Source organism: Pristiophorus japonicus, chromosome 17, assembly GCF_044704955.1.
Source record: "Pristiophorus japonicus isolate sPriJap1 chromosome 17, sPriJap1.hap1, whole genome shotgun sequence".
Classification (NCBI taxonomy): domain Eukaryota; kingdom Metazoa; phylum Chordata; class Chondrichthyes; family Pristiophoridae; genus Pristiophorus; species Pristiophorus japonicus.
Window position 1 is genome coordinate 27,840,450 of NC_091993.1, and position 26,448 is coordinate 27,866,897.

At 42.9% G+C, this 26,448-nt stretch overlaps 1 protein-coding gene across 8 annotated transcripts in view; it reads right to left on the bottom strand.

Annotated features, from left to right (window-relative positions):
- Window positions 1-26,448, bottom strand: part of map2k5 (mitogen-activated protein kinase kinase 5) — a 246,290-nt gene that overhangs the window by 101,068 nt on the left and 118,774 nt on the right. For all 8 annotated transcript variants that reach the window (XM_070858527.1, XM_070858526.1, XM_070858525.1 and 5 more), the window contains exons 8-11: window positions 22,662-22,730; window positions 22,478-22,559; window positions 18,815-18,876; window positions 3,513-3,561 (exon numbers count right to left, since the gene is read on the bottom strand). In XM_070858527.1, coding sequence (XP_070714628.1) covers window positions 3,513-3,561; window positions 18,815-18,876; window positions 22,478-22,559; window positions 22,662-22,730 — 262 coding nt within the window. The remainder of the gene's footprint in view (window positions 1-3,512; window positions 3,562-18,814; window positions 18,877-22,477; window positions 22,560-22,661; window positions 22,731-26,448) is intronic.

Consider the following 26,448-nt stretch of genomic DNA (forward strand, 5'->3'; position numbering starts at 1 on the left):
AAAAAAATGTACAATTTATTAATGAAATCTCAACAGGCTTGGCTGGAGGTTCTTACCTCTGTTTTGGCAGCATCTCTCTCCTGCAAGGCATCAGCTCAGCTATTGTATAATGCAGGAGGGGGCTGTCAATTCTGGGTTAACAACTTACAACAGAGCTCAAGAAGTAAGTGCAACCAAGGACCCTTTTTAAAAATCAGCTTCATAAATAATCAACTTTAAACATAGTTTTTATTTTTCTGTTGATTGTTTTGAAGCTGTTGTTTGAACAATGCTGCCAAAATCGTCACCAGGAACTGGTTAGAAGAGAGTTACGAAGCTCAACAGTGTGAGGCAACTGACATCAGCAGAGACACAGTCATTAACCTCGGGTGCCTTCAATTTCAACTGTGCATGTTAATTTATCTCTTTCATATGGTGGGGCTGAGGGACTTCTTTAAGCCGATTCCCCTGATGATGTAACCATCACTCAGCATTTCAGCAAAAATATCCAACAACAGAAACAAACAAAAGGATCTTCAAGTTAATGGTAACTCTTTGTAACTGATTATTTTTCTAAAGGATACTGTTGAGGGGAAACCCATTCTTTAGCATTGTTTCTGCTTATAATAAAATGCAAACAAGGTCAGTTTCACTACCCAGTGGTTTACTGAGAATTAATTGTAAATTACCATTTCTTTCCCCCAACATCCCTGTAAGTAAATTGTTTCAGGCATTGCATCAGAGTGTTCCCAAAGTGCAACTGCATCTTACATTGAGGCTGTGTGTGTCAATTGTGTCTGTGCATACTTCTATCAATCAATCAGTTGGTTGGGACTGACAGAATAAAGAATAAAGTACGAGTGGGAGTGTACAACAAACCTTCAAGTCAAGGGAGAAGGATGGGATTCTGATAACTTCATAACATACGAGAGCAGTCCTCAGAATGCCGAAATTGTTAGATGATGCACTCCTAGCAATATACAGGACTTGATTTTATTCTTCAGTGGTTTTGTTTACATCTTGCCTTATTGCAGCCAGTTCCTCTGTGACTATCATAATGGGCACAGAGATTTAACCTTATGGAAAATGACAGATTTTTTTGAAAAAAAGATAGATGTGGACTCACCGTATAAAACAAAGCTTTACTAATTTTCTCTGAGGGTGTGGGATATACCATGAATCTCCAGGAGCAGAGGGGGCATTGGGTGATTTTACCAGACCTCCGTCAAAATCATACAGTCACTGGCGTGCGTGTCGTCCCGGTAGTGTCCCGGACCCAAACTTTGGTTTCAACCCCTGCAGCATCGCCGGGCAAAAACACAGACAGCTGCAAGAGGCGTTGTTTTGGAGGCCGGGCACTTCGAGGGCGAAACTTAAAGGCGAGGTGGCTGAGGCAAGTAAAAACATTTCCAAACTCGTGTTTCTCCTTTTTTTAAGCTTCATCTTCGGCGGTGATCGATCAGCCTGGCACTCTGCTGCAGTGCATCGGGCTGATCGCGGTTGCTGTCGGGGACCAGGTGAGTGTTTCCATTGCAGAGCTTGCAGCGATAACCTTTCCCTTTAAGGGAGGGAAGGAGCCTCTGTATGCGGCAGCGTTACACGGCCCATTGTGCATCGCTACATCCTGTTGCGCTCCAGGAAAGAAGTGGAGCGCTTGATTTAGCCCACAGGTCCACATAAGGCAGGACATCTTTATGTCCCCCTTAAAAGGCCATCTTGATGGCTTGACTTCTATCCCTGTCCTGTTTGGATAAGCCTTCATGGGTTAATTAACAAAAGGCCCATTTTGTAACATCTAGAGGCATGCAACAGCAGGCAAGGGATGAGTTTTCTCTCTCCTTTGCTGTGGGGAAATATCTGGCCTTTGCTTGGCACCTCTCTACACTAGTGCAGTTGAAATGGGAGACTTAGCATAGATATGAAACCTGTGTCTCCCACTGCTGAGTTACGCTGTGTGTGCTCCAATATGCCACTTGATTTAACTAGGTATTTTAGGAACAAGTGCCACTATCAGTGCCCAAGTTATAAAGAACAAAGAATCAATTTTTATCATTTTGTTTATCTCTGCCTTTGTGTAGATTCTGGTCAAAAAAACAATGATCCTATCAAGGTGATTTCATTGGGTAATGATAAACTAGTTGTTGCCAACTAGTTTGGGGATTGTTTTGGTGCTTTAACTACTACTTCACTGGATTACATGATAAGAAAACTATACTCAGCAAAATTCTGGAATTCGTCAACAAATTCAGAAACCTAGTCATGTAAATTTTCATGAGAAACTGAAAGATAAGGAAACTTCATTCAGAACAGAATGACAATAAGTAAGGTTTTGAAACCAAAAGTTAATGATGCCTTCCACTTGGGCAAGGTATCAGAGAGCTGCTGGCACCCGTGGAGTCAGGTGGTAGTGTAAGTCATCACCTACCGGACAGGAAGGGAAATAGGGCCTGAAGAGAAAGTTTCACACCAGCAACAGTTGCATGCTTTCTTTCACTCATGTAAGTGTTGCGCACTTGAGCACCGAAGTTTTTGAAACTCATGAAACAGTGACAGTAACTCACCGTCACTGTTGAGATACCCTATTTGTCTAAACTATTCCTAGGATTGCATAACCTCATATTTCAGTAGGAATTCAATCTTCATTTGATGCTGCCATTGTTTGGCATTAAGTTAAATGAGTGGACATGAAACAAGCACAATGAAATACAATACAAATATCAACAAGTATGTATAAATGGAAAAAATGAGAATATAATGCACAAGGTTTTACTGATTCATCACCCAAAGATGACACCACTGTGGTTTTGAAAGCTTGTAAATATAGCTGGCGCCAGTTGATGGAGATGTGGGTAATGTGGAGAGTTAGATCAATACTGATGGGCTTGGATTAATGGGGATGATCTGATAAATGAGGCAAGTTCATTTCCACCAAAGTGTCCCAATTAATAGGCTACAGCTATAAAACGACTGTTTGAAATAAAGCCTGCACTTAATTGATCTCAGCCAGGGCAGTATAACTCACTACATTTCCCTGGACAACAGGAAGGGGTTTGGGTAGAGTACACACCCCTGATTGCTGCACCCTACTGGACGTGTAGCAGGTAATGGCATGAACAAGGTCATCTGTGATGTCCTCCAGTTAGATATCCTGTTGGCATTCACGGTCAAGGTTCTCACTTAAATAAAAGCATTTAGATAAGATAAAGGAGACCATTTAGTGTCTACTGAACTGAGTGAGTCAAGAAAGGAAGGTACTGGAGGGAAGGGAAGGGAACTTGTATAGACACTTGAGCAACTGTGGCAAAAACTTTGATCTAACCTTGCATACAGTTCTCCACAATATATCCAAGAGCAGTTCTATTTTATATGTTGTTGGCATCAGCTTGTTTTGTCACTCTGATGGCGAGTTGAAAACCCAATTTCTACACATCCGTTCATCAAATGAATTATTTTGGCCTTCCTAAATGTTTGAGATTCAGAGAAAAAACAATTGCTATTTTCTATAAAGGCTTAAACAAAAGAGTATTACAGACCTCGGTGCAAAATCTTTAGGCTCCACAGGTAGGTAAGACCTTTCACAACCTGCAAGGTTTAAAAAAGAAAAAAAATACAAAATTATCCAACTATTCCTTAGAATCTGGAATGTTAATGTCCTAAAATTGTACATTACTGGCAGAAAATATTGGAGTGTCTCAATCAGATGATGATACAAACAAAAAGCAGTATTTTGTACCGTAACGTCTCGGTATTCAAAACAAAAATCTGAGTAAACTTTAAGTGATAGACTACATACCACCTGATATCCCTCAGGTCATTATCCAGAAGCAATGATATTCTGTATAGCTTTTCTCCAACAGTCAAGGTCCGAACCCGATTAAACTACAAGTGTTTGAAAATTCCAAATAACCACAGTGAGTAGCACCATTGGCTAGGATCATTCTCAAAAGAGTACATACACACTGTTTTATGCAGGATTTACAATTTCTAAATCTTGTAATAAGACCTAGATTCCTGAAGCTGAACATGTCCTAGTACCTTCCAGAATTCTAAATCCAAACCTGCTGAATCCCATCCCTGAATCCAGAGCAAAAGAATTAGAGCGGAAAAGATTGAGAGAAGAATTACAAACCTATCTGGTCCCCACTGCAAGGAAGGACCTTGATGCTCTATGCCCTGAAATAAATTCTCAGTCTATACCTCCAACTATAAAACAATGCATTCAATGCATCATCTCTTCATGTGCCAACAGTTCATGCTGAATCGCCGACTTATTCATGTAGCCTACAACTGGGTTACCTCTGTAGCCCAGTTGTAGGCTACATGAATAAGTCCTTTTGGATAGCATATATGAAAAAAAGCTGATATAAAGACATAATGTCATTCATTTTTCCTCAAAAAGTTGTTAAATATAATTTGCAAAAAAGCTGTTATAAGTTGCTTTTCTAGATACTTAAGGTTGAAGAAAAGAGTTTCCATAAAAGCTGATGCCCATTCATAGTTGATGAGGTCCATTGATTATTGTGTCACTGTATTAATACTGTAATGCCATTCAAGATAAATATACCAACCCTGGGTCTGTGTGCTAAAACCCAAGAGACTTATTCTCTGGAATGGTCTAAATGGCTGGTTGTATTTTGATTAATCCAGACCCTGCTGAATAAACAGGAACTGTATACAGCCAGCACAGCAAATGTTGTGACACATTCTAAGGGTTAACCAACGTCCAATTCGTGTAGGTTAAAACAAGCCTGACCTAGCACCAGACTCTAGCGAGGTAGTGCACGACAATGCTTGGCCTTTTGTGCTTTTGGTGGAGCTGAAGCATGCAGATTGTGCTTGTGTTTTACACATCTAGTCTCTGGTGTTTTAGAAACAGCAATTTCTCCCCAATTGAATTTTAAATATAAATTATAAAAAGTAACAATCATCGCTTATCCATCTTGCGTTTAAAGGAACATTCCAGGAATAGCTGACAATAACTAAATTCTTGAAGTAATTTAACTCTGCAATTCTTTCACTGATGGCAAATCAAGGCAAGTTGCACAATACACTGTTTTATAATGGTAGATACACTGTACCATGTTGCACACAATGTGTTATAACTATAACTTTTATTTATATAGCGCCTTTAACATAGTAAAACATCCCAAAGTGCTTCACAGCAGTGTTACAAGACAAAACAGATAAATTTGATACTGAGCCACAAAAGAAATTAAGGCAGATGATCAAAAGCTTGGTTAAAGAGGTAGGTTTTAAGGAGCGTCTTAAAAGAAGAAAGAGCGGTAGAGAGGCAGAGAGGTTTAGGCAGGGAGTTTCAGAGCTTGGGGCCCAGGCAACAGAAGGCACGGCCACCAATTGTTGAGCAATTATAATCAGGGATGTTCAAGAGGGCAGAATTTGAGGAGCGCAGACATCTTGTGGGGTTGTGAGGCTTACGAAGATTACAAAGATAGGGAGGGGCAAGGCCATGGAGTGATTTGTAAACAAGGATGAGAATTTTGAAATCGTGGCGTTGTTTAACCGGGAGCCAATGTAGGTCAGAAAGCACAGGGGAGATGGGTGATCGTGACTTGGTGCGAATTAGGATACGGGCTGTTGAGTTTTGCAAGACCTCAAGTTTACATTTTGTAGCATGTGGGAGGCCATCCAGGAGTGAGTTGGAGTAATCAAGTCTAGAGGTAACAAAGGCATGAACGAAAAAAAGTGGAAAAAGACAGTTTGAGTTATATTATGAGGAAAATTTACAACTTGATAGCCCTTTTCAAATGGCCATCAAGATTATTTCTTGAATAAACCTGTGTGGACATGCTCCAAATAGGCACACCCCAAGGACAATTAGAGGCTAATTGCTGTTGCTCCAAAAAAAGTTGGCTCTGGGTGTTTTTCTTTCTAATTGGATGGCAGGCTGGAGAGCGTTGGAGGATGGGCAAGCACAGACAAGGAAGCAGTTGGGAAGGGCAGAGGCCCGAGGCTTGTGAAGATGGCAGCAGGCCAACATTTTATATCGGATTAAAATAAAAATTACCTGGAGCAGAAAATAAAAGTTCCATACATTAAAACTTATCTAAAGGGATCAGGGGCTCACAGAAGTTAAACCTAAAATTTACCTACAGCAACACCAAGTGGAATTGATTTTGAATATAGAGCTTGGAGGAGGTACAGTTAAAAGAGCAGCAGTACCACCTAGTGCTGGGAGGACTGAAAGGTACCATTAAAAGTAATACATAAGAACATAAGAAATAGGAGGAGTCGGCCACCTGGCCCCTCGAGCCTGCTCTGCCATTCAATAAGATCATGGCTGATCTGATCATGGACTCAGCTCCACTTCCCTGCCCGCTCCCCATAACCCTTCACTCTCTTATCATTCAAAAATCTGTCTATCTCCGCCTTAAATATATTCAATGACCCAGCCTCCACAGTTCTCTGGGGCAGAGAATTCCATAGATTTACAACCTTTAGAGAGAAGAAATTTCTCCTCATCTCAGTTTTAAATGGGCAGCCCCTTATTCTAAGACTATATCCCCTAGTTTTAGTTTCCCCTATGAGTAGAAATATCCTCTCTGCATCCACCTTGTCGAGCCCCCTCATTATCTTATAAGTTTCAATAAAATCACCTCTCATTCTTCTGAACTCCAATGAGTATAGGCCCAACCTACCCTCATAAGTCATACATGAGTGATAAAACCATGATACAGGAAATAAGTGCAGAAAACAGGAAGTTCACACCAGATACAAGATTCTTAAAAGATTACTCGTCGATCTCCTGTGACATTGTGCACAGGGGGTCAAAAGAAAGTATAGTATAGAGATCAGCCATGATCTAACTGAATGGCAGAACAGACTCGAGGGGCTGAATGGCCTACTCCTGTTCCTATGTCAGTGAGGTTGGAGGGCAAGGGTATGCACATGTAATTCCATTTCTATTTTAAAGTCACACATAATGTCATATAATGCTATGATTTTGTATTATTTATAATGACTAGCAAAACTTACAGGAATTTGGGAATCAGAAGATGAATGAACTGGAGGATGCAAAACTGAAGTGCTGCAGTGCCACCACTGGAGGAGGATGTAATTGCACAGGCAGTTTCCATTATAAATGTGAACATATGATTTATAATGGGGAAAAATGTTGACATAGAAGTGTGACAAAAAGGTTTATTGGCAGGAATTGCACAAGATTTTCAATTTCACAGAAGCTGTATAGCATTTCCACAATAGTACAATTCATGACTACTCCCACAAATGTAGAAGGATTCAGAAATTATATGTAATAGGAGGCTTACTATATTGTGTAGATTATTCAAAACATGGATGCAAAATATATATATTTTTAAATAGCAATCATCTAGTTGATGTTTGGGCTCCTTGAGTTGTATTAAATTGAAATGGTCATCTTTGGCATTTATTGCAAAAATAGCTATGTGGAACTCTCAAGTAAAGGGTAATAAGAGTTGTAGGATATTATCAAGGAAGTCCATTGAAGCAGACAGTGTGAACTGGTTCAAGAAAGAATGATTTGTATTTTGGAGAGAGAGGTGATTGAAGGATATAATGCGAAGATGGGTAAATTATTTTGATCAAAGAGGAAAGGCTTGTTGGGACTAATGGCCTTTTCTTGTTCGTAAGAATTATTTTGTTCTTTTTAAACCCCACAATTCAAAGACACAATCCCAGAATAATTTAATGGGGGAAAAAACAGGATACACAATTATAATTTTATTTGGATCCACTAGGCGAAGAGGGTGCAATAGAATGTGACAGAAGTCCATAACTATTCCATATTACTATAATGGCCAGATACTAATTAGGAAGGATGCATTGACATGGATGCCGAACCAGCATGCCTTGTAGCACTGTTTTGGTATTCTATTGAACTGTGTGAAGCAAGCAAATATTTAAAAGCCCAATTAAATGGAATTCTCCCACACATTAGCATAGGCGCACTGAAATTCCACATAGGTATCAGAGTAGAAAAGGTCTAGCAAGCTGCAACTCTAATATTGCACCATTTTAACAATTAATAAAAATAAAAACAGGATCTAAGAAGTTCATCTTAGTTTCTCAAAAAAGATGTGCACATGTCTACGGCTGATATCGCTGCATCCAAAAGGTAGGTGCCATGTTGGGTGATATGCCTCATGGTCGTTGTGGTCGCTTGGAACTCCTTTTGATTGCCTTGGAAAGGAATTTCCCCAAAACGATTCCCCTCACCGCCCCCACCCCCTCAATTGTGTTCTTTTAAAAAATCTGTTTTTTTTGGCCTTTCCCAGGGGATTAGAAAAATGAGAGATCTCATTGAAACATACAAGAGTCTGAGGGGGATTGACAGGGTAGATGCTGAGAGGCAGTTTCCTCTGGCTGGAGAGTCTAGAACGAGGAGGCATAGTCTCAGGATAAGGGGTCGCCCATTTAAGACAGAGATGAGGAAGAACTTCTTCACTCAGAGGGTTTGTGAATCTTTGGAATTCTCTACCTCAAAGGGCTATGGCTGCGGAGTCGTTGAGTATATCCAAGTCAATTTCAGTGTTCCTATGTGATGCATTGTGGCAAACGGGGGTGGAGGTGCAGGGCAGATCGAGAGGACTGTGGTAAAATGCAACAAAAACATTTTGTGTTGCAATGTAAATCGAATAGAAATTTGCCCAATGTTGTGTTGACATTTATTAACGAGTTCCTGCAGCACAACATAGTGCTCAGTGTAGTGATGGAAGTACATTTTTAAGAAACAATTTGTACTATTTCCTGGTGCTTCAGGCTGTGTAAAATAAACAAAGAGCAAGTAAATGGAAATTGTGAAAAGAAGATCAAAGGTACCTCCCGTGGTCTAAAACCAAAGTTCTCCCTGGATTAAAGTATAATGGGCCTGGGAACAATGGAAACATATTTAATATTTCATCATGGAGAAGTTTGTAAAAACTCGGTGACAAGGATTCCGACTGCCTTCCTTTTAGGTAAATTCTAGTCACTTTCCTCTTCCACCCTCTCCTCCTTTCAGAGAGCCAAATACTTACAATGCTTAAATCAAGTGATTTGTTGTGACAGGTGATTTATTGTTCAAATTTGCTCAGAAACTAGTATTTCCACCATTTCCAAGATGTCGTGCACAAAATTGTCATACATCATCATCATCATAGGCAGTCCCTCAGAGTCAAGGAAGACTTGCTTCCACTCGAAATGTGAGTTCTCAGGTGACTGTACAGTCCAATGCAGGACCTATAGTCTCTGTCGCAGGTGGGGCAGACAATGGTTGAAAGAAAGGGTGGGTGGGGAGCCTGGGTTGATGCACGCTCCTTCCGTTGTCTACACTTGGTTTCTGCTTGTTCTTGGCGATGGAGCTCAAGGTGCTCAGCGCCCTCCCGGATGCTCTGCCTCCATTTTGGGCGGTCGTCGGCCAGGGATTCCCAAGGAGGCTTTGAGGGTGTCCTTGAAGCGTTTTTTCTGCCCACCTGGGGCTCTCTTGCTGTGTCGAAGCTCCGCATAGAGCGCTTGCTTTGGGAGTCTCATGTCGGGCATGCAGACATTGTGGCCCACCCAACGGAGCTGATCGAGCATGGTCAATGCTTCGATGCTGGGGATGATGGCCTGAGTGAGAACACTGACATTGGTATGTGTATCCTGCCAATGGATTTGCAGGATCTTGCAGAGGCAGCGCTGGTGGTACTTCTCCAGCATTTTGAGGTGTCTGTTGTATATAGTCCACATCTCTGAGCCATATCGGAGGGCGGGTGTCACTATTGCCCTGTAGACCAGAAGTTTGGTGCCGGATTTGAGGTCTTGGTCTTCAAACACTCTCTTCCTCAGGTGACCTAAGGTTGCACTGGCGCATTGAAGGCGGTGTTGGACTTCGTCGTCAATGTCTGCTCTTGTTGACAGTAGGGTCCCGAGGTAAGAAAAATGGTCAACGTTGTCCAAGGCCTCGTCGTGGATTTTGATAATAGGGGGTCAATGCTGTGTGGCGGTTGGTTGAGGACCTTTGTCTTACGGATGTTTAGCGTAAGGCGCATGCTTTCGTACGCCTCAGTGAAGGTGTCGACGATGGCTTGGAGATTGGCCTCTGAGTGTGCGCAGCGTGTGTCATACATAAGAATTATACAGACTATACAGCACAGAAACAGGCCATTTGGGCCAACTGGTCTGTGCTGCTGTTAAATACTCCACATGAATCTCCTCCCATTCCGTCTGCCTCATCTCAGCCTCTCAGCATATCCTTCTACTTCCTTTTCTCATGTACTCATCTAGTTTGCTTTAGAAAGCATGTATCACTCCACGTGATAGCGAGTTCCACATTTTAACCACTTTCTGAGTAAGGACATTTCTCCTAGTTGCCCTATTGCATTTATTACTATATTTTATTTATGACACCTAGTTTTGGATTCTCCCACAAGTGAAAACATTCGCTTCACTTCTACCTTGTCCAACCCATTCATAATTTTAAAGACCTCTATCAGTTCACCTCTAGGTCTTTGCTTTTCTAAAGAAAAAAGCCCCAACCGGTTCAATCATTCCTGATTGTTGTAATCTCTCAGTCCTGGTACCATCCTTGTAAATCCTTTTTGCACTTTCCACTCCGTTTGCCAAGATGCATAAATCCAAGTTTTTCTTTTTCCTGCTGCCATCCTTGTTCTCTACCAAGAACCCAAGTAGCACAAACATTTTTGCACCAAGATATTTTCACTGCATTCCTCCCTCAGCCTCTGCAACGAGCGACTTCTCATCCTCAGTGATTTCAACTTCCATCTCAATTCATCATGCTCTCTCTGCTGAGTTCATTGCCCTCCTATCCTCCCTCAATCTCTCCCTCCATATAAACTTCCCAACCCATATTCACGGGCACCCTCTTGACCATGACAGCTCACGTGTCCTCTACTTCCATTGTGTTAACAGATAAGGCTATCTCTCTGATCACTTCCTTGTATTGCTCGCCACCTACAGCCCCCTTTCCTTTTCCAGCCCTACTTCCTTCTGTGTTCGCCCCTGGAAAATACTCCCTCCCAATTCACTTACAACTGCACTTTCCAAATCCCAACTGTCTAGCCTTTGGCCCTCTATTTGACTACTCCAACTTACTCCTGGCCGGCCTTCCACATTCCACACTACGTAAACTTGAAGTCATCCAAAACTCAGCAGCCCCTGTACCAACCCGCACCAAGTCACGATCACCCATCACCCCTGTACTTTCTGACGCACATTGGCTCCCAGTTAAACAATGCCTTGATTTCAAAATTCTCATCCTTGTTTACAAATCATTCCATGGACTTGCCCCTCCCTATCTCTGTAATCTTTTTCAGCCTCACAACCCCACAAGATGTCTGCGCTCCTTAAATTCTGGCCTCTTGAACATCTTTCATTATAACTGCTCAACCATTGGTGGCCGTGCCTTCAGCTGCCTGGGCTCTAAGCTCTGGAACTCCCTCCCTAAACCTCTATGCCTCTCTACCTCTCTTTCCTCCTTTAAGACTCTCCTTAAAACCTACCTCTTTAAACAAGCTTTTGATCATCTGCTTTAATTTCTTCTGTGGCTCGGTGTCAAATTTATCTGTTTGTCTGTAACATTGATGTGAAGCGCCTTGGGACGTTTTACTACATTAAAGGCACTATATAAATAAAAGTTATTATTTACCACGAAATTTCTGCAGCTACTGATCTACTCAACCACACCCTTACCTCCACCATTGATGCTCTGATCTCCATTAAAACCAATACTATCTCTCACCCTGGCCACTCTCCCAGTACGGCCATTACCTCCACTCACTTAAGGCCAACAGACGCAGACTTGAACAAATATGGCGGAAAACTGGTTTAGCCATTACCTGTCAGGATCACATAAAGCACCATTGGATCCATCTCTCAACTGTCAAAATTGCTCACTATTCCAGGATCTTCGTAAACTTGGGATCAAGCTGCCCGTGTCCTAACTCGCACCAAGTCCCATTCACCCATCACCACTGTGCTCGCTGAACTACATTGCTCCCGGTTAAGCAATGCCTCGATTTTAAAATTCTCATCTTGTTTTCAAATCCCTCCATGGCCTCACCCCTCCCTATCTCTGTAATCTCCTCCAGCCGCACAAACCCCCCCCTCCCCCTCCACCCCTGAGATGTCTGCACTCCTCTAATTCTGCCCTCTTGCGTATCCCTGATTATAATCGCTCCACCATTGGTGGCCGTGCCTTCAGCTGCCTAGGCCCCACGCTCTGGAACTCCCTGCCTAAACCTCTCTGCCTCACTAGCTCTCTTTCCTCCTTTCAGATGCTCTTTAAAACCTATTATCTGCCCTAATATCTCCTTATGTGGCTCGGTGTCAAATTTTGTTTGATAACGCTCCTGTGAAGCGCTTTGGAACATTTTACTACAAGGTGCTATATAAATGCAACTTGTTCTTGTTGTACTTGGGTAGCAAATCATGCTACATGTGCTAAGTGTAGAAATTTGAAACATGTGTCTTGGGATGTCATGTTGTGCTGTATCATTAACCCTAAAAAATAATCAGTGTGGCGCCAAACACAGAATTTATTTCAGGGGTGTCTACAGAGCTTGTAAGAAAATGCCGCTCCCCAGCTTGACAGATTTTATTTTTAATATATGAAAGTTTAAAATTCATAGTTTGATATATGAAAATAAAATCAACACTTACTATCCTATATAGCATTTTTAGTTCAGAATTCATTCTTCAATTTCAAAAAGGAGAGTTATATTGGTAAAACATTCCTGTTAATATAACTGGCACTGAAAGGACAAATAACTCAAAATAAGTAGAAATTGTCAGCAGAAATTCTCTTGCACTCTCAGAAGTCACATACATTTTGTTTGCACATACCTGTAATTTGTTCGTGCACTTTTTATTCAAAAATGGTGCCACTTACATATTTCACAAAATGTGTTTTGTTTGGCTATTTCAAAAGAGGTCAATGATGGTTAAAAGATCAATTGTGGTAAACACTATTGTAATGACTACAAATGGACAGTCCAAGAACAGGGGGATGGAGGGGGAGCGCATGGAATGAAATAGAACAAAGTCTACAGTTTTGTCCTGTGAAAGCTCGTTTTGCAAAAACGTTCCAATCACCTTAGTACTTTATGGCTCGCAGCTCTGCAGCAACAGTGAGCACTGCAAAACTCTCCCAAGCTGCAGCTTATTCAAAACAGAAAGAACATGAAAACAAGTGTAGCATCTTCAAAAACAAAAAAGGTTAGCCTAAAAATCCTTAATTGTGTATGTGCCGAGTTAGTAATTGGGATTCACCGAGAGAAAAATACAGAATTTGCACCGATGCTAGAACTTTTGTTTACCCACTCTACAATCAATATGTGTATTTAAATATATTCATTTTGGCTGTGCAAATATAAAATCTCATAAAATTATACATTAAATTACTGCAGTAACAAGCAAATCATGACCAATTTACTGACAAAAGCCAATATTCAAAGGGAAGCTCTATCGCCCTGGGCAGTTTCCAAAGATAATTACAGGACTTTGTGAAAATGAAGGTCTGTGAATTAGAATGAACTGAGACTAATAGCTGTCGATGTTTGATCACTTGGATTTAAATTAATTGTCACTACAAGGGATAATGAATGTCAGAATAAGACCGCCAACGTGGAAAAAATACAACCTATAATTAAATGCTCTAAATTGCAGGGTTTACCCCATCCTATGAACGATCATATCTATTCTGGTTAAAAAAATTAAAAAAAAAGGTTCCTAATGAAGGAAAAGTCAACAACAGGGTACCAAAACTTTTCAGATTTCATTTTTCTGAACCAATTGATTCTGAAAAAATATTTTCACTATCTGGGCTGGTGGGGGGGGGGGGGGGGGGAGGGGGACGCCTCAAAGTTGTCTTTTAAATTTAACCACAAAAATTGTTTTAAAAAATGTAGAAAACATTCATGAAAGACATACTCTAGTGCAGCACAAGTAATATGGTCGAAACATTTTTGTTAACGATTTTAGAAAAGACAACACAACCCATGTAATTACCCTTCTAATTTAAGATCTTTATTACTGAGCAAGACTTTGGTGGTCTTGACTGGAGGTCATTGATAGAACTATTAGTCGGAGACTCGCATCTATATTAGTTTTCAAATGCAGTATCCCTTTTCAATGGTCTACCCAGCTGGGCTTTAGATCGCTTTCATAATGGTAAATGCAACCATCCAGCAATCAAAGGTGTGATCAGAACAGACTGAGAAGCAAGATGAAAAGTAAGAGGATACTGTGATAAAATTTCAATAACGAGGGAAAATAAAAGAATCTGAATTCAGGATCATTCGAAGTGTATTTCTTCAAGATAAAGATGATTAGAGGACGAGAGCAAAAGATATTGTGAGAAACTGTAATCGGGGAATTATTCACTATTAGGTCACTAACATTCTTGATTTTAATGGCATTTGCTTATTGCACTGTTCATGAATATGGTATAAAAATTCAAATGTAATTCTGCCAATCTACCATTCTCAACTGTGTCAGCAGGAGCGAGACCTCCCTAAGGCCGAGGTCTGATGGTGGATTAGATTTTATATTGGCTGCAATCAATACAGTGCCTCAAAATCCAATGCACATCAAAATCATAGTTATACTGGCATGACTCCTCAAACCATGACATTTCAATGGCTATGTACTGGCAGGACTCAGTAATACAACCAGCACATCCTAGATACTTCATATTTCTTCAGGCATTTCTTCAGGTCCACCCACAACACATAAGCAGTATATGAAGTCATGAGGTAGCGGAGGAGTTCCAAGATTCAGAGGAAAGGAAGATAATGTATTAAAAGTCTTGCATACAGTGCATATTTCCTGTAAATGTCACATTTACTTCCTGTTGCATTTTAGCTGTCACACTTTAGCATATTCTGTCTCATTGTTAGCAATACCATGGAGATCCATATATACATGTGTGTGTGTGTGTATATCTCGTGGTGAGTTGGAAGATATGCTGTTGAAGAGCAATGGGGTGTTATAAACAAAGTGCGATCAAGAAAATGTTACAGGACGCAAGCATGACATTTACCTGTGCTATACACAAGACTCTTAATGCATCACTTGTGAATCTTCTGTGGCCTTGCTCAGTTAGTTGGAAGAAATGGTATGTTTTTAGCTGTGTTTGCTGCAACAGACTAAAATGGCTGGCGGACTTGCACCACAATGCCGTTTGATGTGAGCGGACTGAATTGCAGGTGGCAGTGTTACCCATTAAGTATAATAGAAGCAGACTTTACTGTTACTTTGAGAAGGCCTCGAGTGTTATAAAAAAATTAGTAAATCGTGACAACAGGAAATGTTCTTTCCCCATAGCCCTGCAAATTATTCCCCTTAAAGTATTTATCCAATTCTCTTTGAAAAGTTATGATTGAGTCTGGTTTCACCACCCTTTCAGGCAGCCCATTCCCGATCACAACAACTCGCTGCGCAATTTTGTTTTTCTCATATCGCCTCTGGCTCTTTTGCCAATTACCTTAAATCGGTGTCCTCTGGTTACCAACCCTACTGCCACTTAAAACAGTTTATTTTTATTTACTCTATCAAAATCCTTCAAGATTTTGAACTCCACTATTAAATCTCCCCTTAACCTTCTTTGCTCTAAGGAACCCCAGCTTCTCTAATCTTGTCACATAACTGAATTCCCCCATCCCTGATACCATTCTAGTAAATTTCCTGTGCACCCTCTCGAAGGCCTCAACATCCTTCCTAAAGTGTGGTGCCCAAAATTGACCACAATACTCCAGCTGGAGCCTAACCAGTGTTTTATAAAGGTTTTGCATAACTTCCTTCCTTTTGTATTCTATACTTCTATTTAAAAAGCCAAGGATCCAGATATGGATTAGCAAATTGCCTGCATTTATCGAAATATTGATTCAAATACTGCTGGATTGAAATTAGGTTTTGCAAAATTGATAATGAACGCATTAACATGTTCATGTATAATTCCTTTGTCCATTATTTTAATAAGCATTGTTGACCTGAAATGGGTTAATATCTTCATGAATAATAGAAGGCAGGGAAATTTTATGATAACATTTTTGTTCCTACTATCACACATCATGATTTCAACCCCGGATTTCTTAGTTAATAGTTTACATTTATACTGGATTGTACTTCCTGCACAATACCTGCTCCGTCAGGGAAGGATTTTACAGAATATTTCATTCTTAGTACTTTGAACTGTGATTATGCACCTCCAGCATGAAATTAAATGTTAGGTTGAATCCATGGTACAGCAAAGCATCACCACTTCACAGGAACAAGCTCGACAGGCCAAGTGGCATTTCTAGCTTTACTGAGTTCATTCCACATTGCCAGCAGAGAGAAACGCTGGAAGGGAGTATGGGTTGGAGAATCCGAGTTACAGCATCGTACCCTATCTCCAGCACTCGTTCCTTTTGTGTTTTCCCACTGGGAACTCTGGATTGCTGAAATAGGCCTTATTGGTCTATCCACATGGCACCAGACAAGAGTTTTCCCCCCTGTCTTTCGCATGAGACGTTAAACCGAGGCCCCGTCTGCTCTCTCGAGTGGATGTAAAAAATCCCATTGCACTATTTCGAAGAGCAGCAGGGGAGTTCTCCCCGGTGTCCTGGCCAATCATCATAGGCAGTCCCTCGAAACGAGGATGACTTGCTTCCACGCCAAATAAAAAGGATGAGTTCACAGGTTTCGAATGAAGAACCCGAACTACAGCCTGAAGGGTGGAAGATGCTTGTGCGTGGATTTTTTTTAACGTGTGGTGGCCGTTGCACACCAGCCACCACACAGACTTGTCAGAGCTAGGTCTTGGTCCAGTGGCAAGGATTACCCAAGTCGACTGGAGACCAGCTATGCTGCACGGATCTAGTGCGCACACATATCGCAGTGTGGGCTGGCCCGTGCTGCCCCTGGGCCCTCGCCTCTTCTGGGCCCCGATCACATCCCTCCATAGTCTCTCGCTGCTCCTGCTGCATCTGCCTACACGCCAATTACCGACCTGGACCTTGCTGATGTCACTCGTCGCTGCCGTCGTCCTGCTGCACCAGCTCGCGCTGTACCTTGCTGTGCTATGCCACCACGCTGCCCATGGCCGCCACTCACCGCTCCTTTTATGGCCCCGACCTGCCGCTGATGATCTCTCGCAGGTCAGGGCCTCCACGCTGCCCATGGCCGCCACTCACCGCTCCTTTTATGGCCCCGACCTGCCGCTGATGATCTCTCGCAGGTCAGGGCCTCCACGCTGCCCTTGGCTGCCGCTCGCCGCTCCTTTTATGGCCCCGACCTGCCGCTGGATCTGACCTGCGAGAGACCATCAGTGGCCTGGCCAATATTTATTCCTCAATCATGACAACAAAAACAGATTATATGGTCCTTATCACATTGCTGTTTGTGGGAGCTTGCGTGTGTGCAAATTGGCTATCGTGTTTCCTGCATTACGACAGTGATTACATTCCAAAAATGCTTAATTGGCTGTAAAGCATTTTGAGATGTCCGGTGGTCATGAAAGGCGCTATATAAATCCAAGTCTTTCTTTCGATTAGTCTACTTTGTAGTCTAAAACATAGCTTTCCGAATCATGAAGATCTTCTTGAGGATTGAGAGTTAACTGACTCTTAAAAATCCATACCTTGATCCTGCAATTTTTATAAAGTTTGCTGAAGTGTACAAATTACAGCACAGCTATTAAAAACTTGCTTGAAGGTGCAATTTATGCACCTGAATTTGTGATACATTAAATGCCATAAATAGTATGAGGATTAAATCTTAACCAACCGACGAGGAGCGATGTTTGGACCCCATGCCCATATTACTGCTGGAGCCTTTTCTTAAAATATACTCAGGAACACACAGCCTACTACGTATTACACATTTGGAAAAGCAGTATAAAAAGAAAGGCTTGCATTTATATAGGACCTTTCAAGGGCATCCCAAAGTGCTTTACAGCCAATTAAGTACTTTTGGAGTGTAGTCACTGTTGTAATGTGGGAAACGCGGCAACCAATATGCACACAGCACGCTCCCACCAACAGCAATGTGATAATGACCAGATTATCTGTTTCAGTAATGTTAGTTTAGGGATAAATATTGGCCAGGATAACAAAGAGTAAGGTTGACTTTCTTAATTTTCCCTCTCTGGCTAATGGGAAAGGTCTTTATGAATGCTACTCCACAGCTGGCCAGAGCAAAGTGTGCCTGAGCAACCTAGGATGACTGGGCCTCCGACCGTGTCTTCCACCTGCTCAGCACTTCCCTATGGCAGCACGGTTGGGAGATTGGGAACTTGCAGAGTGGCAAATCACAAGCACAAACATACGTCCTAACACTCTGTGATGTAGAACCCCTCGGGAGCATTTCACCTTGTAAAGCCAACCAATGAAAGATTATACTATCTATTTAGGCTCCGATAATCAGCTGCACTTACACCCGCTGTTATGCTTCTTTCAGCAAATGAAGAGTTCAGACGTAGTCATAAAAGGTTTTAAAAACAAACTCCATTAGGATGTCCCCAACCAGCCCAAAAATTATAGAAGTGTTACATCTAATTACTTTTACAAGACCTACCTGTAATCTTTAGCCAGCTAACCGTGTCTACAATTCCAAACATCCCCCAGGCTGTGATAATATGCAAATTGCAATTTGTGTCTGTCACCTAAGATTCTTCAGTGTGTGTGTATTTATTATATTATGATATTATATTATATACATCTATGATTAAGCTATTTTGTGTTATACACATACACAAAATAGCTTAATGATTTCTAGTGTAATGACTTTTTTCCTGAATTTATTTTGTGCAAAATACAAATAAAGCATATTTTCCCAAATATGATGTTGAGATTTAAATGTTAGAAATATTTAGACTTACTGCAACAGAGATTCGCCCTAGTACGTGCTCAGGGATTTTTCTATATACATCCAAAGAGCCTCCTAAAGAAAATTACAATAGAGGAGAAAAACATGAATGTATATTAAATTAAATGAAGATTATTACAATCATTAACTATAAGCTCTAAAATAAATTACTTTTGTGCTCTTATGACTGAATGATATACTGGAGGACCCTATCTGGTTCAAGGTCAAGTGCAACATCCAATTACTTAAGGCACTTATAATAGTCATTTTAAGAACACTACAAATCCAGGGTTGAAGAGAATATAGTAATTAGGTTTTAAACTCCAAATTACATCCAAAATAATGACATTCATGAAACACTTTTTTTATTTACATATACTTTCAAATTGCAATGAAAATATGGATTACTGGACCATTATTCTTTGAATAAAGGCACACCCAACGTATCATGGATGTGCTGCCAATCAACTGGGTGGTAATGGGCAACATGAAAAATCGTATCATTAAAATTGTGTTTGGCCAGGCTGGGCATTTTCATTAAGGGAGGAATAAGCAAGAGATAAGTGACCCATTAGGAACACAATTCCTATACACTTGGTGGAAAAATACTTCTGTTTACACTCTAAGTACTTAATTCACTCATTGGGCCCAAACTTCCCCAGGAGTTGCTCCATTTCTTTTGGAGCAACTTGATTTTTCTGGAGTATCTTAAAAATCCCCATTCTGCATATTTAATTTGCACCAGTGTAAGTGAGTTAGTTAGGATTTTTTTTAGTTTAGTTTTTTTATTTCAAAATGGGGCGTTACCAGCCACCTACACCTGTTTTGGCCATTTAAGCCAGTTTGGATAGCTAATAGTTGCTCCAAACTAACTTAGGCCAGCGTATGAAAACCCTTGCGGAAAGTTAAGAAATCAGCGCAGGTAGCCTCCAAATGACAGTGTTATGATAGGAATGCTAGTTTTTATTAAAAATCCCAAGCAGCGAGACTGGGCAGGGTGTAGGTGCTATCAGCCTGATTAAACTGAGTACGGGGTTTTTACAAGAATAAAAATGATCTTGCAATGAAGGCTGAAGTATAGGGGCCACTTAAGCAAGGGGAGGGTTTTCTTTGTAAATAATAGATCGAGAGCACCAATGCTCTCGCCTAAAACAGCGGCCGGCCTGTGCGGCAGGCCACTCGGCCCAGGATAGGAGTGGGATGCGTTGGGTCCCACGCTGCAGGCATCATCATCACAATCATGGGAGGAGCTACTGCGCATGCGCGAACGCTCCAACGGGCATGCGCAACGCTGCCGGCACTCTTAGAGATGCTGGGCCCTAGCCTCGCAGGATCTGTTTCAGCAGCACAGCCCTAGCTCTGCCCCCCCACTGCTTTTGCCACGCCACGCCAAGGCACAGGACAGTCCACGGAGCAGGGAGAATACGGAGCTACATTTCCGGCATGGGTCATTCACTGTGGAACCACAGTCCCGGCATGGGTCATTCACTGTGGAACGACAGTCCCGGCATGGGTCATTCACTGTGGAGCCACAGCCCCGGCACGAGTCAGCGGCTAATGGAACCAGAGTCCCGGCACGAGTCAGCGGCTAATGGAACCACAGTCCCGGCACGAGTCAGCGGCTAATGGAACCACAGTCCCGGCACGAGTCAGCGGCTAAAGGAACCACAGCCCCGGCATGGGTCATTCACTGTGGAACCACAGTCCCGGCATGGGTCATTCACTGTGGAACCACAGTCCCGGCATGGGTCATTCACTGTGGAACCACAGTCCCGGCATGGGTCATTCACTGTGGAGCCACAGTCCCAGCATGGGTCACTGCCTGTGGAACCACAGTCCCAGCATGGGTCACTGCCTGTGGAACCACAGTCCCAGCATGGGTCACTGCCTGTGGAACCACAGTCCCAGCATGGGTCACTGCCTGTGGAACCACAGTCCCAGCATGGGTCACTGCCTGTGGAACCACAGTCCCAGCATGGGTCACTGCCTGTGGAACCACAGTCCCAGCATGGGTCACTGCCTGTGGAACCACAGTCCCAGCACGGGTCACTGCCTGTGGAACCACAGTCCCAGCACGGGTCACTGCCTGTGGAACCACAGTCCCAGCACGGGTCACTGCCTGTGGAACCACAGTCCCAGCACGGGTCACTGCCTGTGGAACCACAGTCCCAGCACGGGTCACTGCCTGTGGAACCACAGTCCCAGCACGGGTCACTGCCTGTGGAACCACAGTCCCAGCACGGGTCACTGCCTGTGGAACCACAGTCCCAGCACGGGTCACTGCCTGTGGAACCACAGTCCCAGCACGGGTCACTGCCTGTGGAACCACAGTCCCAGCACGGGTCACTGCCTGTGGAACCACAGTCCCAGCATGGGTCACTGTCTGTGGAACCACAGTCCCAGCATGGGTCACTGCCTGTGGAACCACAGTCCCAGCATGGGTCACTGCCTGTGGAACCACAGTCCCAGCATGGGTCACTGCCTGTGGAACCACAGTCCCAGCATGGGTCACTGCCTGTGGAACCACAGTCCCAGCATGGGTCACTGCCTGTGGAACCACAGTCCCAGCATGGGTCACTGCCTGTGGAACCACAGTCCCAGCATGGGTCACTGCCTGTGGAACCACAGTCCCAGCATGGGTCACTGCCTGTGGAACCACAGTCCCAGCATGGGTCACTGCCTGTGGAACCACAGTCCCAGCATGGGTCACTGCCTGTGGAACCACAGTCCCAGCATGGGTCACTGCCTGTGGAACCACAGTCCCAGCATGGGTCACTGCCTGTGGAACCACAGTCCCAGCATGGGTCATTCACTGTGGAACCACAGTCCCAGCGTGGGTCATTCATTGTGGAACCACAGTCCCAGCATGGGTCATTCATTGTGGAACCCAGCCTCACCCAGATTAGACCAACGCTTGTGGGACCATACCCCCAGCATGGAGCAAAGCCTTATCGACATGAAAAAAAGCACTGAAAAAGCTAAGTTCCAAGAAAATACTTTTTGGCTTTACAATAACACAAATGCACAAACAAATATGAATGAAGCCAAATCATTTAGCTGCATAACCTGTTATTCATTCGGTATGACCACACATGGACAAGCTACTTGCACTGATCATTGATGAATATAACTTAACACTTTTTGGTATTCAATATTTCTCTTTTTCGTTTTGTATAGTAAGCGCAGAAATCCATACAGCCCTAACCAACCTGTCTGCTTTGAATCCATTTCAACCTCATAACATTCTGTCATGGTACCCACAAATCCTCTAAGCTATACTCCAAATTGAAATGTTGCCTATTTGCCACCTAAATCAGGTTTCAGCTAATAGTTCAAGTGCCATCAAATCTAGCTATATTCACTGATAAGCTGCAGGGCTGCTGTGGATTTAAGTGTAACAAGTTACTGCTGATAAAGTGAAAGATATTTCTGCAGTAGGTCTCAATACAGACTCGGGGGTTAGATTTTTTTTCTCCAAAGCATTCTAAGCTGTCAAGTGTCCTCATTTATTTCCAGTTTCGATTTACATACCCTAACAGAAAGGAACATATCATGGAAGTAGCCAGATTTTCACATGCCCAACAGCTTGCAGCATATGTGCTATAAAAATAACCTACACCTCATCAATTCAGTTCCTTACAAATATTTTGATGTTTAAAATAACCTTCAAACTCACCATCCATGAATTCTGTACAAAGCGATATCCTGTTTTCCACAAAAAATGCGCCATAAAATCCTATTATATATGACGAATCACACTGTAAGCATTTGAATAGAAAAAGTACGTTTTAGGAAACTGTCTTACAATTTAAACGATTCAAAACAAAGCTAAAATTAGCAGTCGAATGCTGGAAAATTACCTTATAAAGAATTTCTAGTTCTGACATAATTTGTTTTTGTAGCTCCAGTGTAATGTCTAAGGGAATAACCTGCAAAAAATAGATAAAACATCAGCTGTATGCTACTTGGCTAAATAATGCAACTTTAAAAAATATATACATTAAGTATACACACAGGCTGCAGCAATTGTCAGCAAGCAATTGTGGATTATCTCTACATAAATTAGCAGCGGGGAATTATTTTTCTTATTGAGAAACCATGGTGAAAAATCATGGGGGGAAAAATTTGGTCGCGCCTCATTTGGGGCAGTAACCCAGGCGGAGCGGTAATTTTAGCACCCTGAAAAGGGTTGGGGCCACCGCCCAGAAATTCATCAGAATCGGTCAAAGGGGTGATAGGGGCGATAAATCAGCCATTGCACACCAGAGCTGGGGGGGTGGGGATAACAGAAGTTTGGTCAGTAAATTTTGCGTGTCCATTGCGCATGCGCGGAACTCCAAATCAGATCCCGGGAAAAGCCGAGTCTTAAAGGCACGGCGTAGTGTTGCACCCGTTAAAGTTTTCAAAATCACCGTTTTCAATCTGTACTGCTATGTCTGTCTACCGCTGCAAACTTGCAGGCTCACGCACTGTGTTGTGTGTAAACGTTGCACTGACTGTGACCTCCGAGGCTCACGCACCGTGCTGTGTGTAAACGTCGCACTGACTGTGACCTCCAAGGAAGCGCTTCCTCATCCCTTTACGTAGACACCAGTTAATGACTCTGCAAGCTTGTACCCACTGTTTTTCCAGACGTCGTTCTTGGCGGCCGCTAAATTTACCGACTGGGGCGCAAGTGTGGGCGTTGCACCAGGACTGATGTCAGGATAGCCCTGATCGTCAGCAGCCAGACGCTACTGGTTTGCGCACCCAGTGAGCCGCTAATGAATTTGGGGCGCTAAAAGCTGCGCTCCCGGTCAGTAACCTTCAACGCTCCCATTAACGTCCACTCGGGCCGCTGAGGTGTCAGGCAACGAAAATCCAGCCCCAGGCCTATCATGCAGTACACCACCAAGGTTGTAAAAAGTAATAGAAAAGATAAAGTCATTCAAGAGGCAATGGTTAAGAGTCACCAAGCTTGGGTTTTTAAAAGCTTTCGGGGCCGAAATTGCCCTTTTGCGCAGGGCCAGTTAGCGCTGCCGGCCGGTGCTAACAGAGCGTTAATGAGTTAGCGCGTGGGCACAGTGGCCATATCGACCGCCGCCAAGTGGTTTGCGCCGCCCCCCGCGATTAGCGCATCAGCGCGGTGAACACACAGTGATTACATCATTGCCGTTCGCGCCGACCCCTCTGCGCCCCTTGGAGGAAATTGCCCAACGGCCCATGACAGTGTGAGGGGCTGTGGTGGTTGGGGCGCCCTCGTCACTCGTAAAGGGGAGGTGGTAGCGCAGAAGCTGCCGCCATCTTTTTTCTGTCGGCCGACTTTTCAGTCGGCCCGACAATGGCGGCCACTGTTGTGGTCAGGCCGCCAGCGTGCAGACCGACACCCCCCCCTCTTGGATGCCAGGCCACTGTCCCAGCTGACACCCTCCCTGGTGGCCCAGTGGGCGCCACCAAAGAGGCTGCAGAGTTCGCAGTGGCCCTCCCCTGAAGTCATCAGCGAGGCGCTGATGTGCTGAGCGTCACGCCCCGCGAGCACCACGCAAACGCTCCTTTAGCGCACTAAAAAACATTTCCTCAAAGAGGCCAAATCCTCGCCGGGGCTGGTGTTTCCTGCTCTAGCGCAAAAAAAATCAAATTCGAATTATGCGCTGCAAAGCCAGAGCGGGGCAATTTCGGCCCCATAGACTTATAGGGGCAGGTAAGGAATTCCAGAGTGTTTTTTTCTTCTAAATTTCTAAACTACTCTCCTGAAAGTAGTTGGACCCAGTTGGTAAAACTCTTACCTTTAGATCAGAAGCTTGTGGGTTCAATCAAGCCTCACACCAGATTACAACACAGACTCTAGGCTAACACATCACTGAAGAACTGAGGGAGTGCAACATTGGCAAATGTGTCATCTATCTCAGGAGATGTTAAACAGATGTTGAAGCTCCCATGACACGATTCAACGAGCTCTCGGTGTCCTGGTCAGCATTCCTCACTTGACTAATACCTCTAAAAAGAGACTGATTGGTTATTCATCTCACTGCTATTTGTGGGATGCTGCTGGTGTAGCATTCTGCTGTATTTGCCTACACAGTCACTGCATGCCAATAAACCTCGAAAAAAATATATTAATTTTGTGACCGGTTTCAATGTCCTACGCAAATGCAGGTATCATTAATGACGGTGACTCAGTAACTCCTGCTATAATGTTTCCAAGGCTCTGGTAGCTCTCTGGCACCTCACCCAAGTGGCCACTCTCTAGGTGGGAGCGTAGACAGTGTCAGCAGGCTATTTGAGGGAAACACAGTTGACACCGATTCAGTCTTCAATTGTGTGCAGGAATCACTGTATAGTGGTCAGGAGCAGAAACTCAAGCTGGTTTTTTCTCTTCCAACTTGCTGAGGCCAAGTAATTGTTGCCCCAGCTAAGATCAGCGAACCCCATGAATCAAACCTGCAGCCTTCTGATCTGCATGATTTAGTGTGTGGTACCTTTACCCACTAGGCTATTGGGAGACCCCTGGAGTTGCAGTCGAGGTCCTGGGTAAGAATAATGCCACAATTCCTCACGGCGCGTGATGACTACTTATCAGTCGCATGAAATATCCCAATATCAACGTTCACACCGATAGCCAAATGGAAGAACTCAAGAGAAAAACAATTGTAAATCTGCAATTCAATGCATGTTGAATTCAGATGACTGAAACTACAGAATTTTTGATCTTGTGGTTTAAGAACCTTGATCAAACCCCTCAATTAGGTTAATTATTTGTGACCATTCTCAGGTATCTACATAACATGCAGCTTATACACAGGTAAAATTATTGAAATAAAAAAAATCAATCATTCTTTAATAGTTATTTGACAATATTTTACATTATATTTGTTACAATGAAACAAAAATGCTAGAAAGATAGTTTGGTTGAAGGGTCACAACTGAAATAGTAACCTGGATGACTTACAGTTTATGAGGATGGAAACAATACCAGAAAGGAGGGTTTGTAATTAAAAGTGAAATTAAAACTTGAAACAGAAAATTCACTTAAGTTGCACAGGAAAACCAGCACATGACTGGTTAACCCGACACACAAAAGCCTTCATTTTTTTTTTTAATATAGTGGGGGACATATTTGAGATCATGTGGAAACCCATTTTTTACCTTGCTGTAGGGTGATTTATAAAAAGCAGCTCCAAATTGACTTGTAACTGTAATATCCTGCTGCCACGGAAAATTTAAAACCACATACTTGGGAATCAATAGTCATTCAACAACAAAATTCAACTCATGGTCTCCCAGAGAAAAAAAACATGGAATAATTCACCTCCACACATCCCAGTGTCCCTCAATTAATAGGAATAGCGTTTAAGGCCGAGAGTGGAGTACCTGAGTAAATTTGCTCAGATCACCAATACACCTCCAGGACAAACAAGGATGAGTTGTCAAGTTAAATACAAGCAGTCAACTGACTGAATTATAATTTACTCTTTGTGCTCAACTTAAATTAGTGCAAGGCTATTAAAATATACAGTATAAATAAGGCAATTCATCACTGGCTGACATGGATGACTTCGTCTATTTGCAGGAGCAGCGCACATTCCACTTAAGGGAAGGAGTGCAGAATCACAGGTCAAATTAAGCTACTATTCCAGTTTAATTTACTTATATAATCCCTAGCTGACA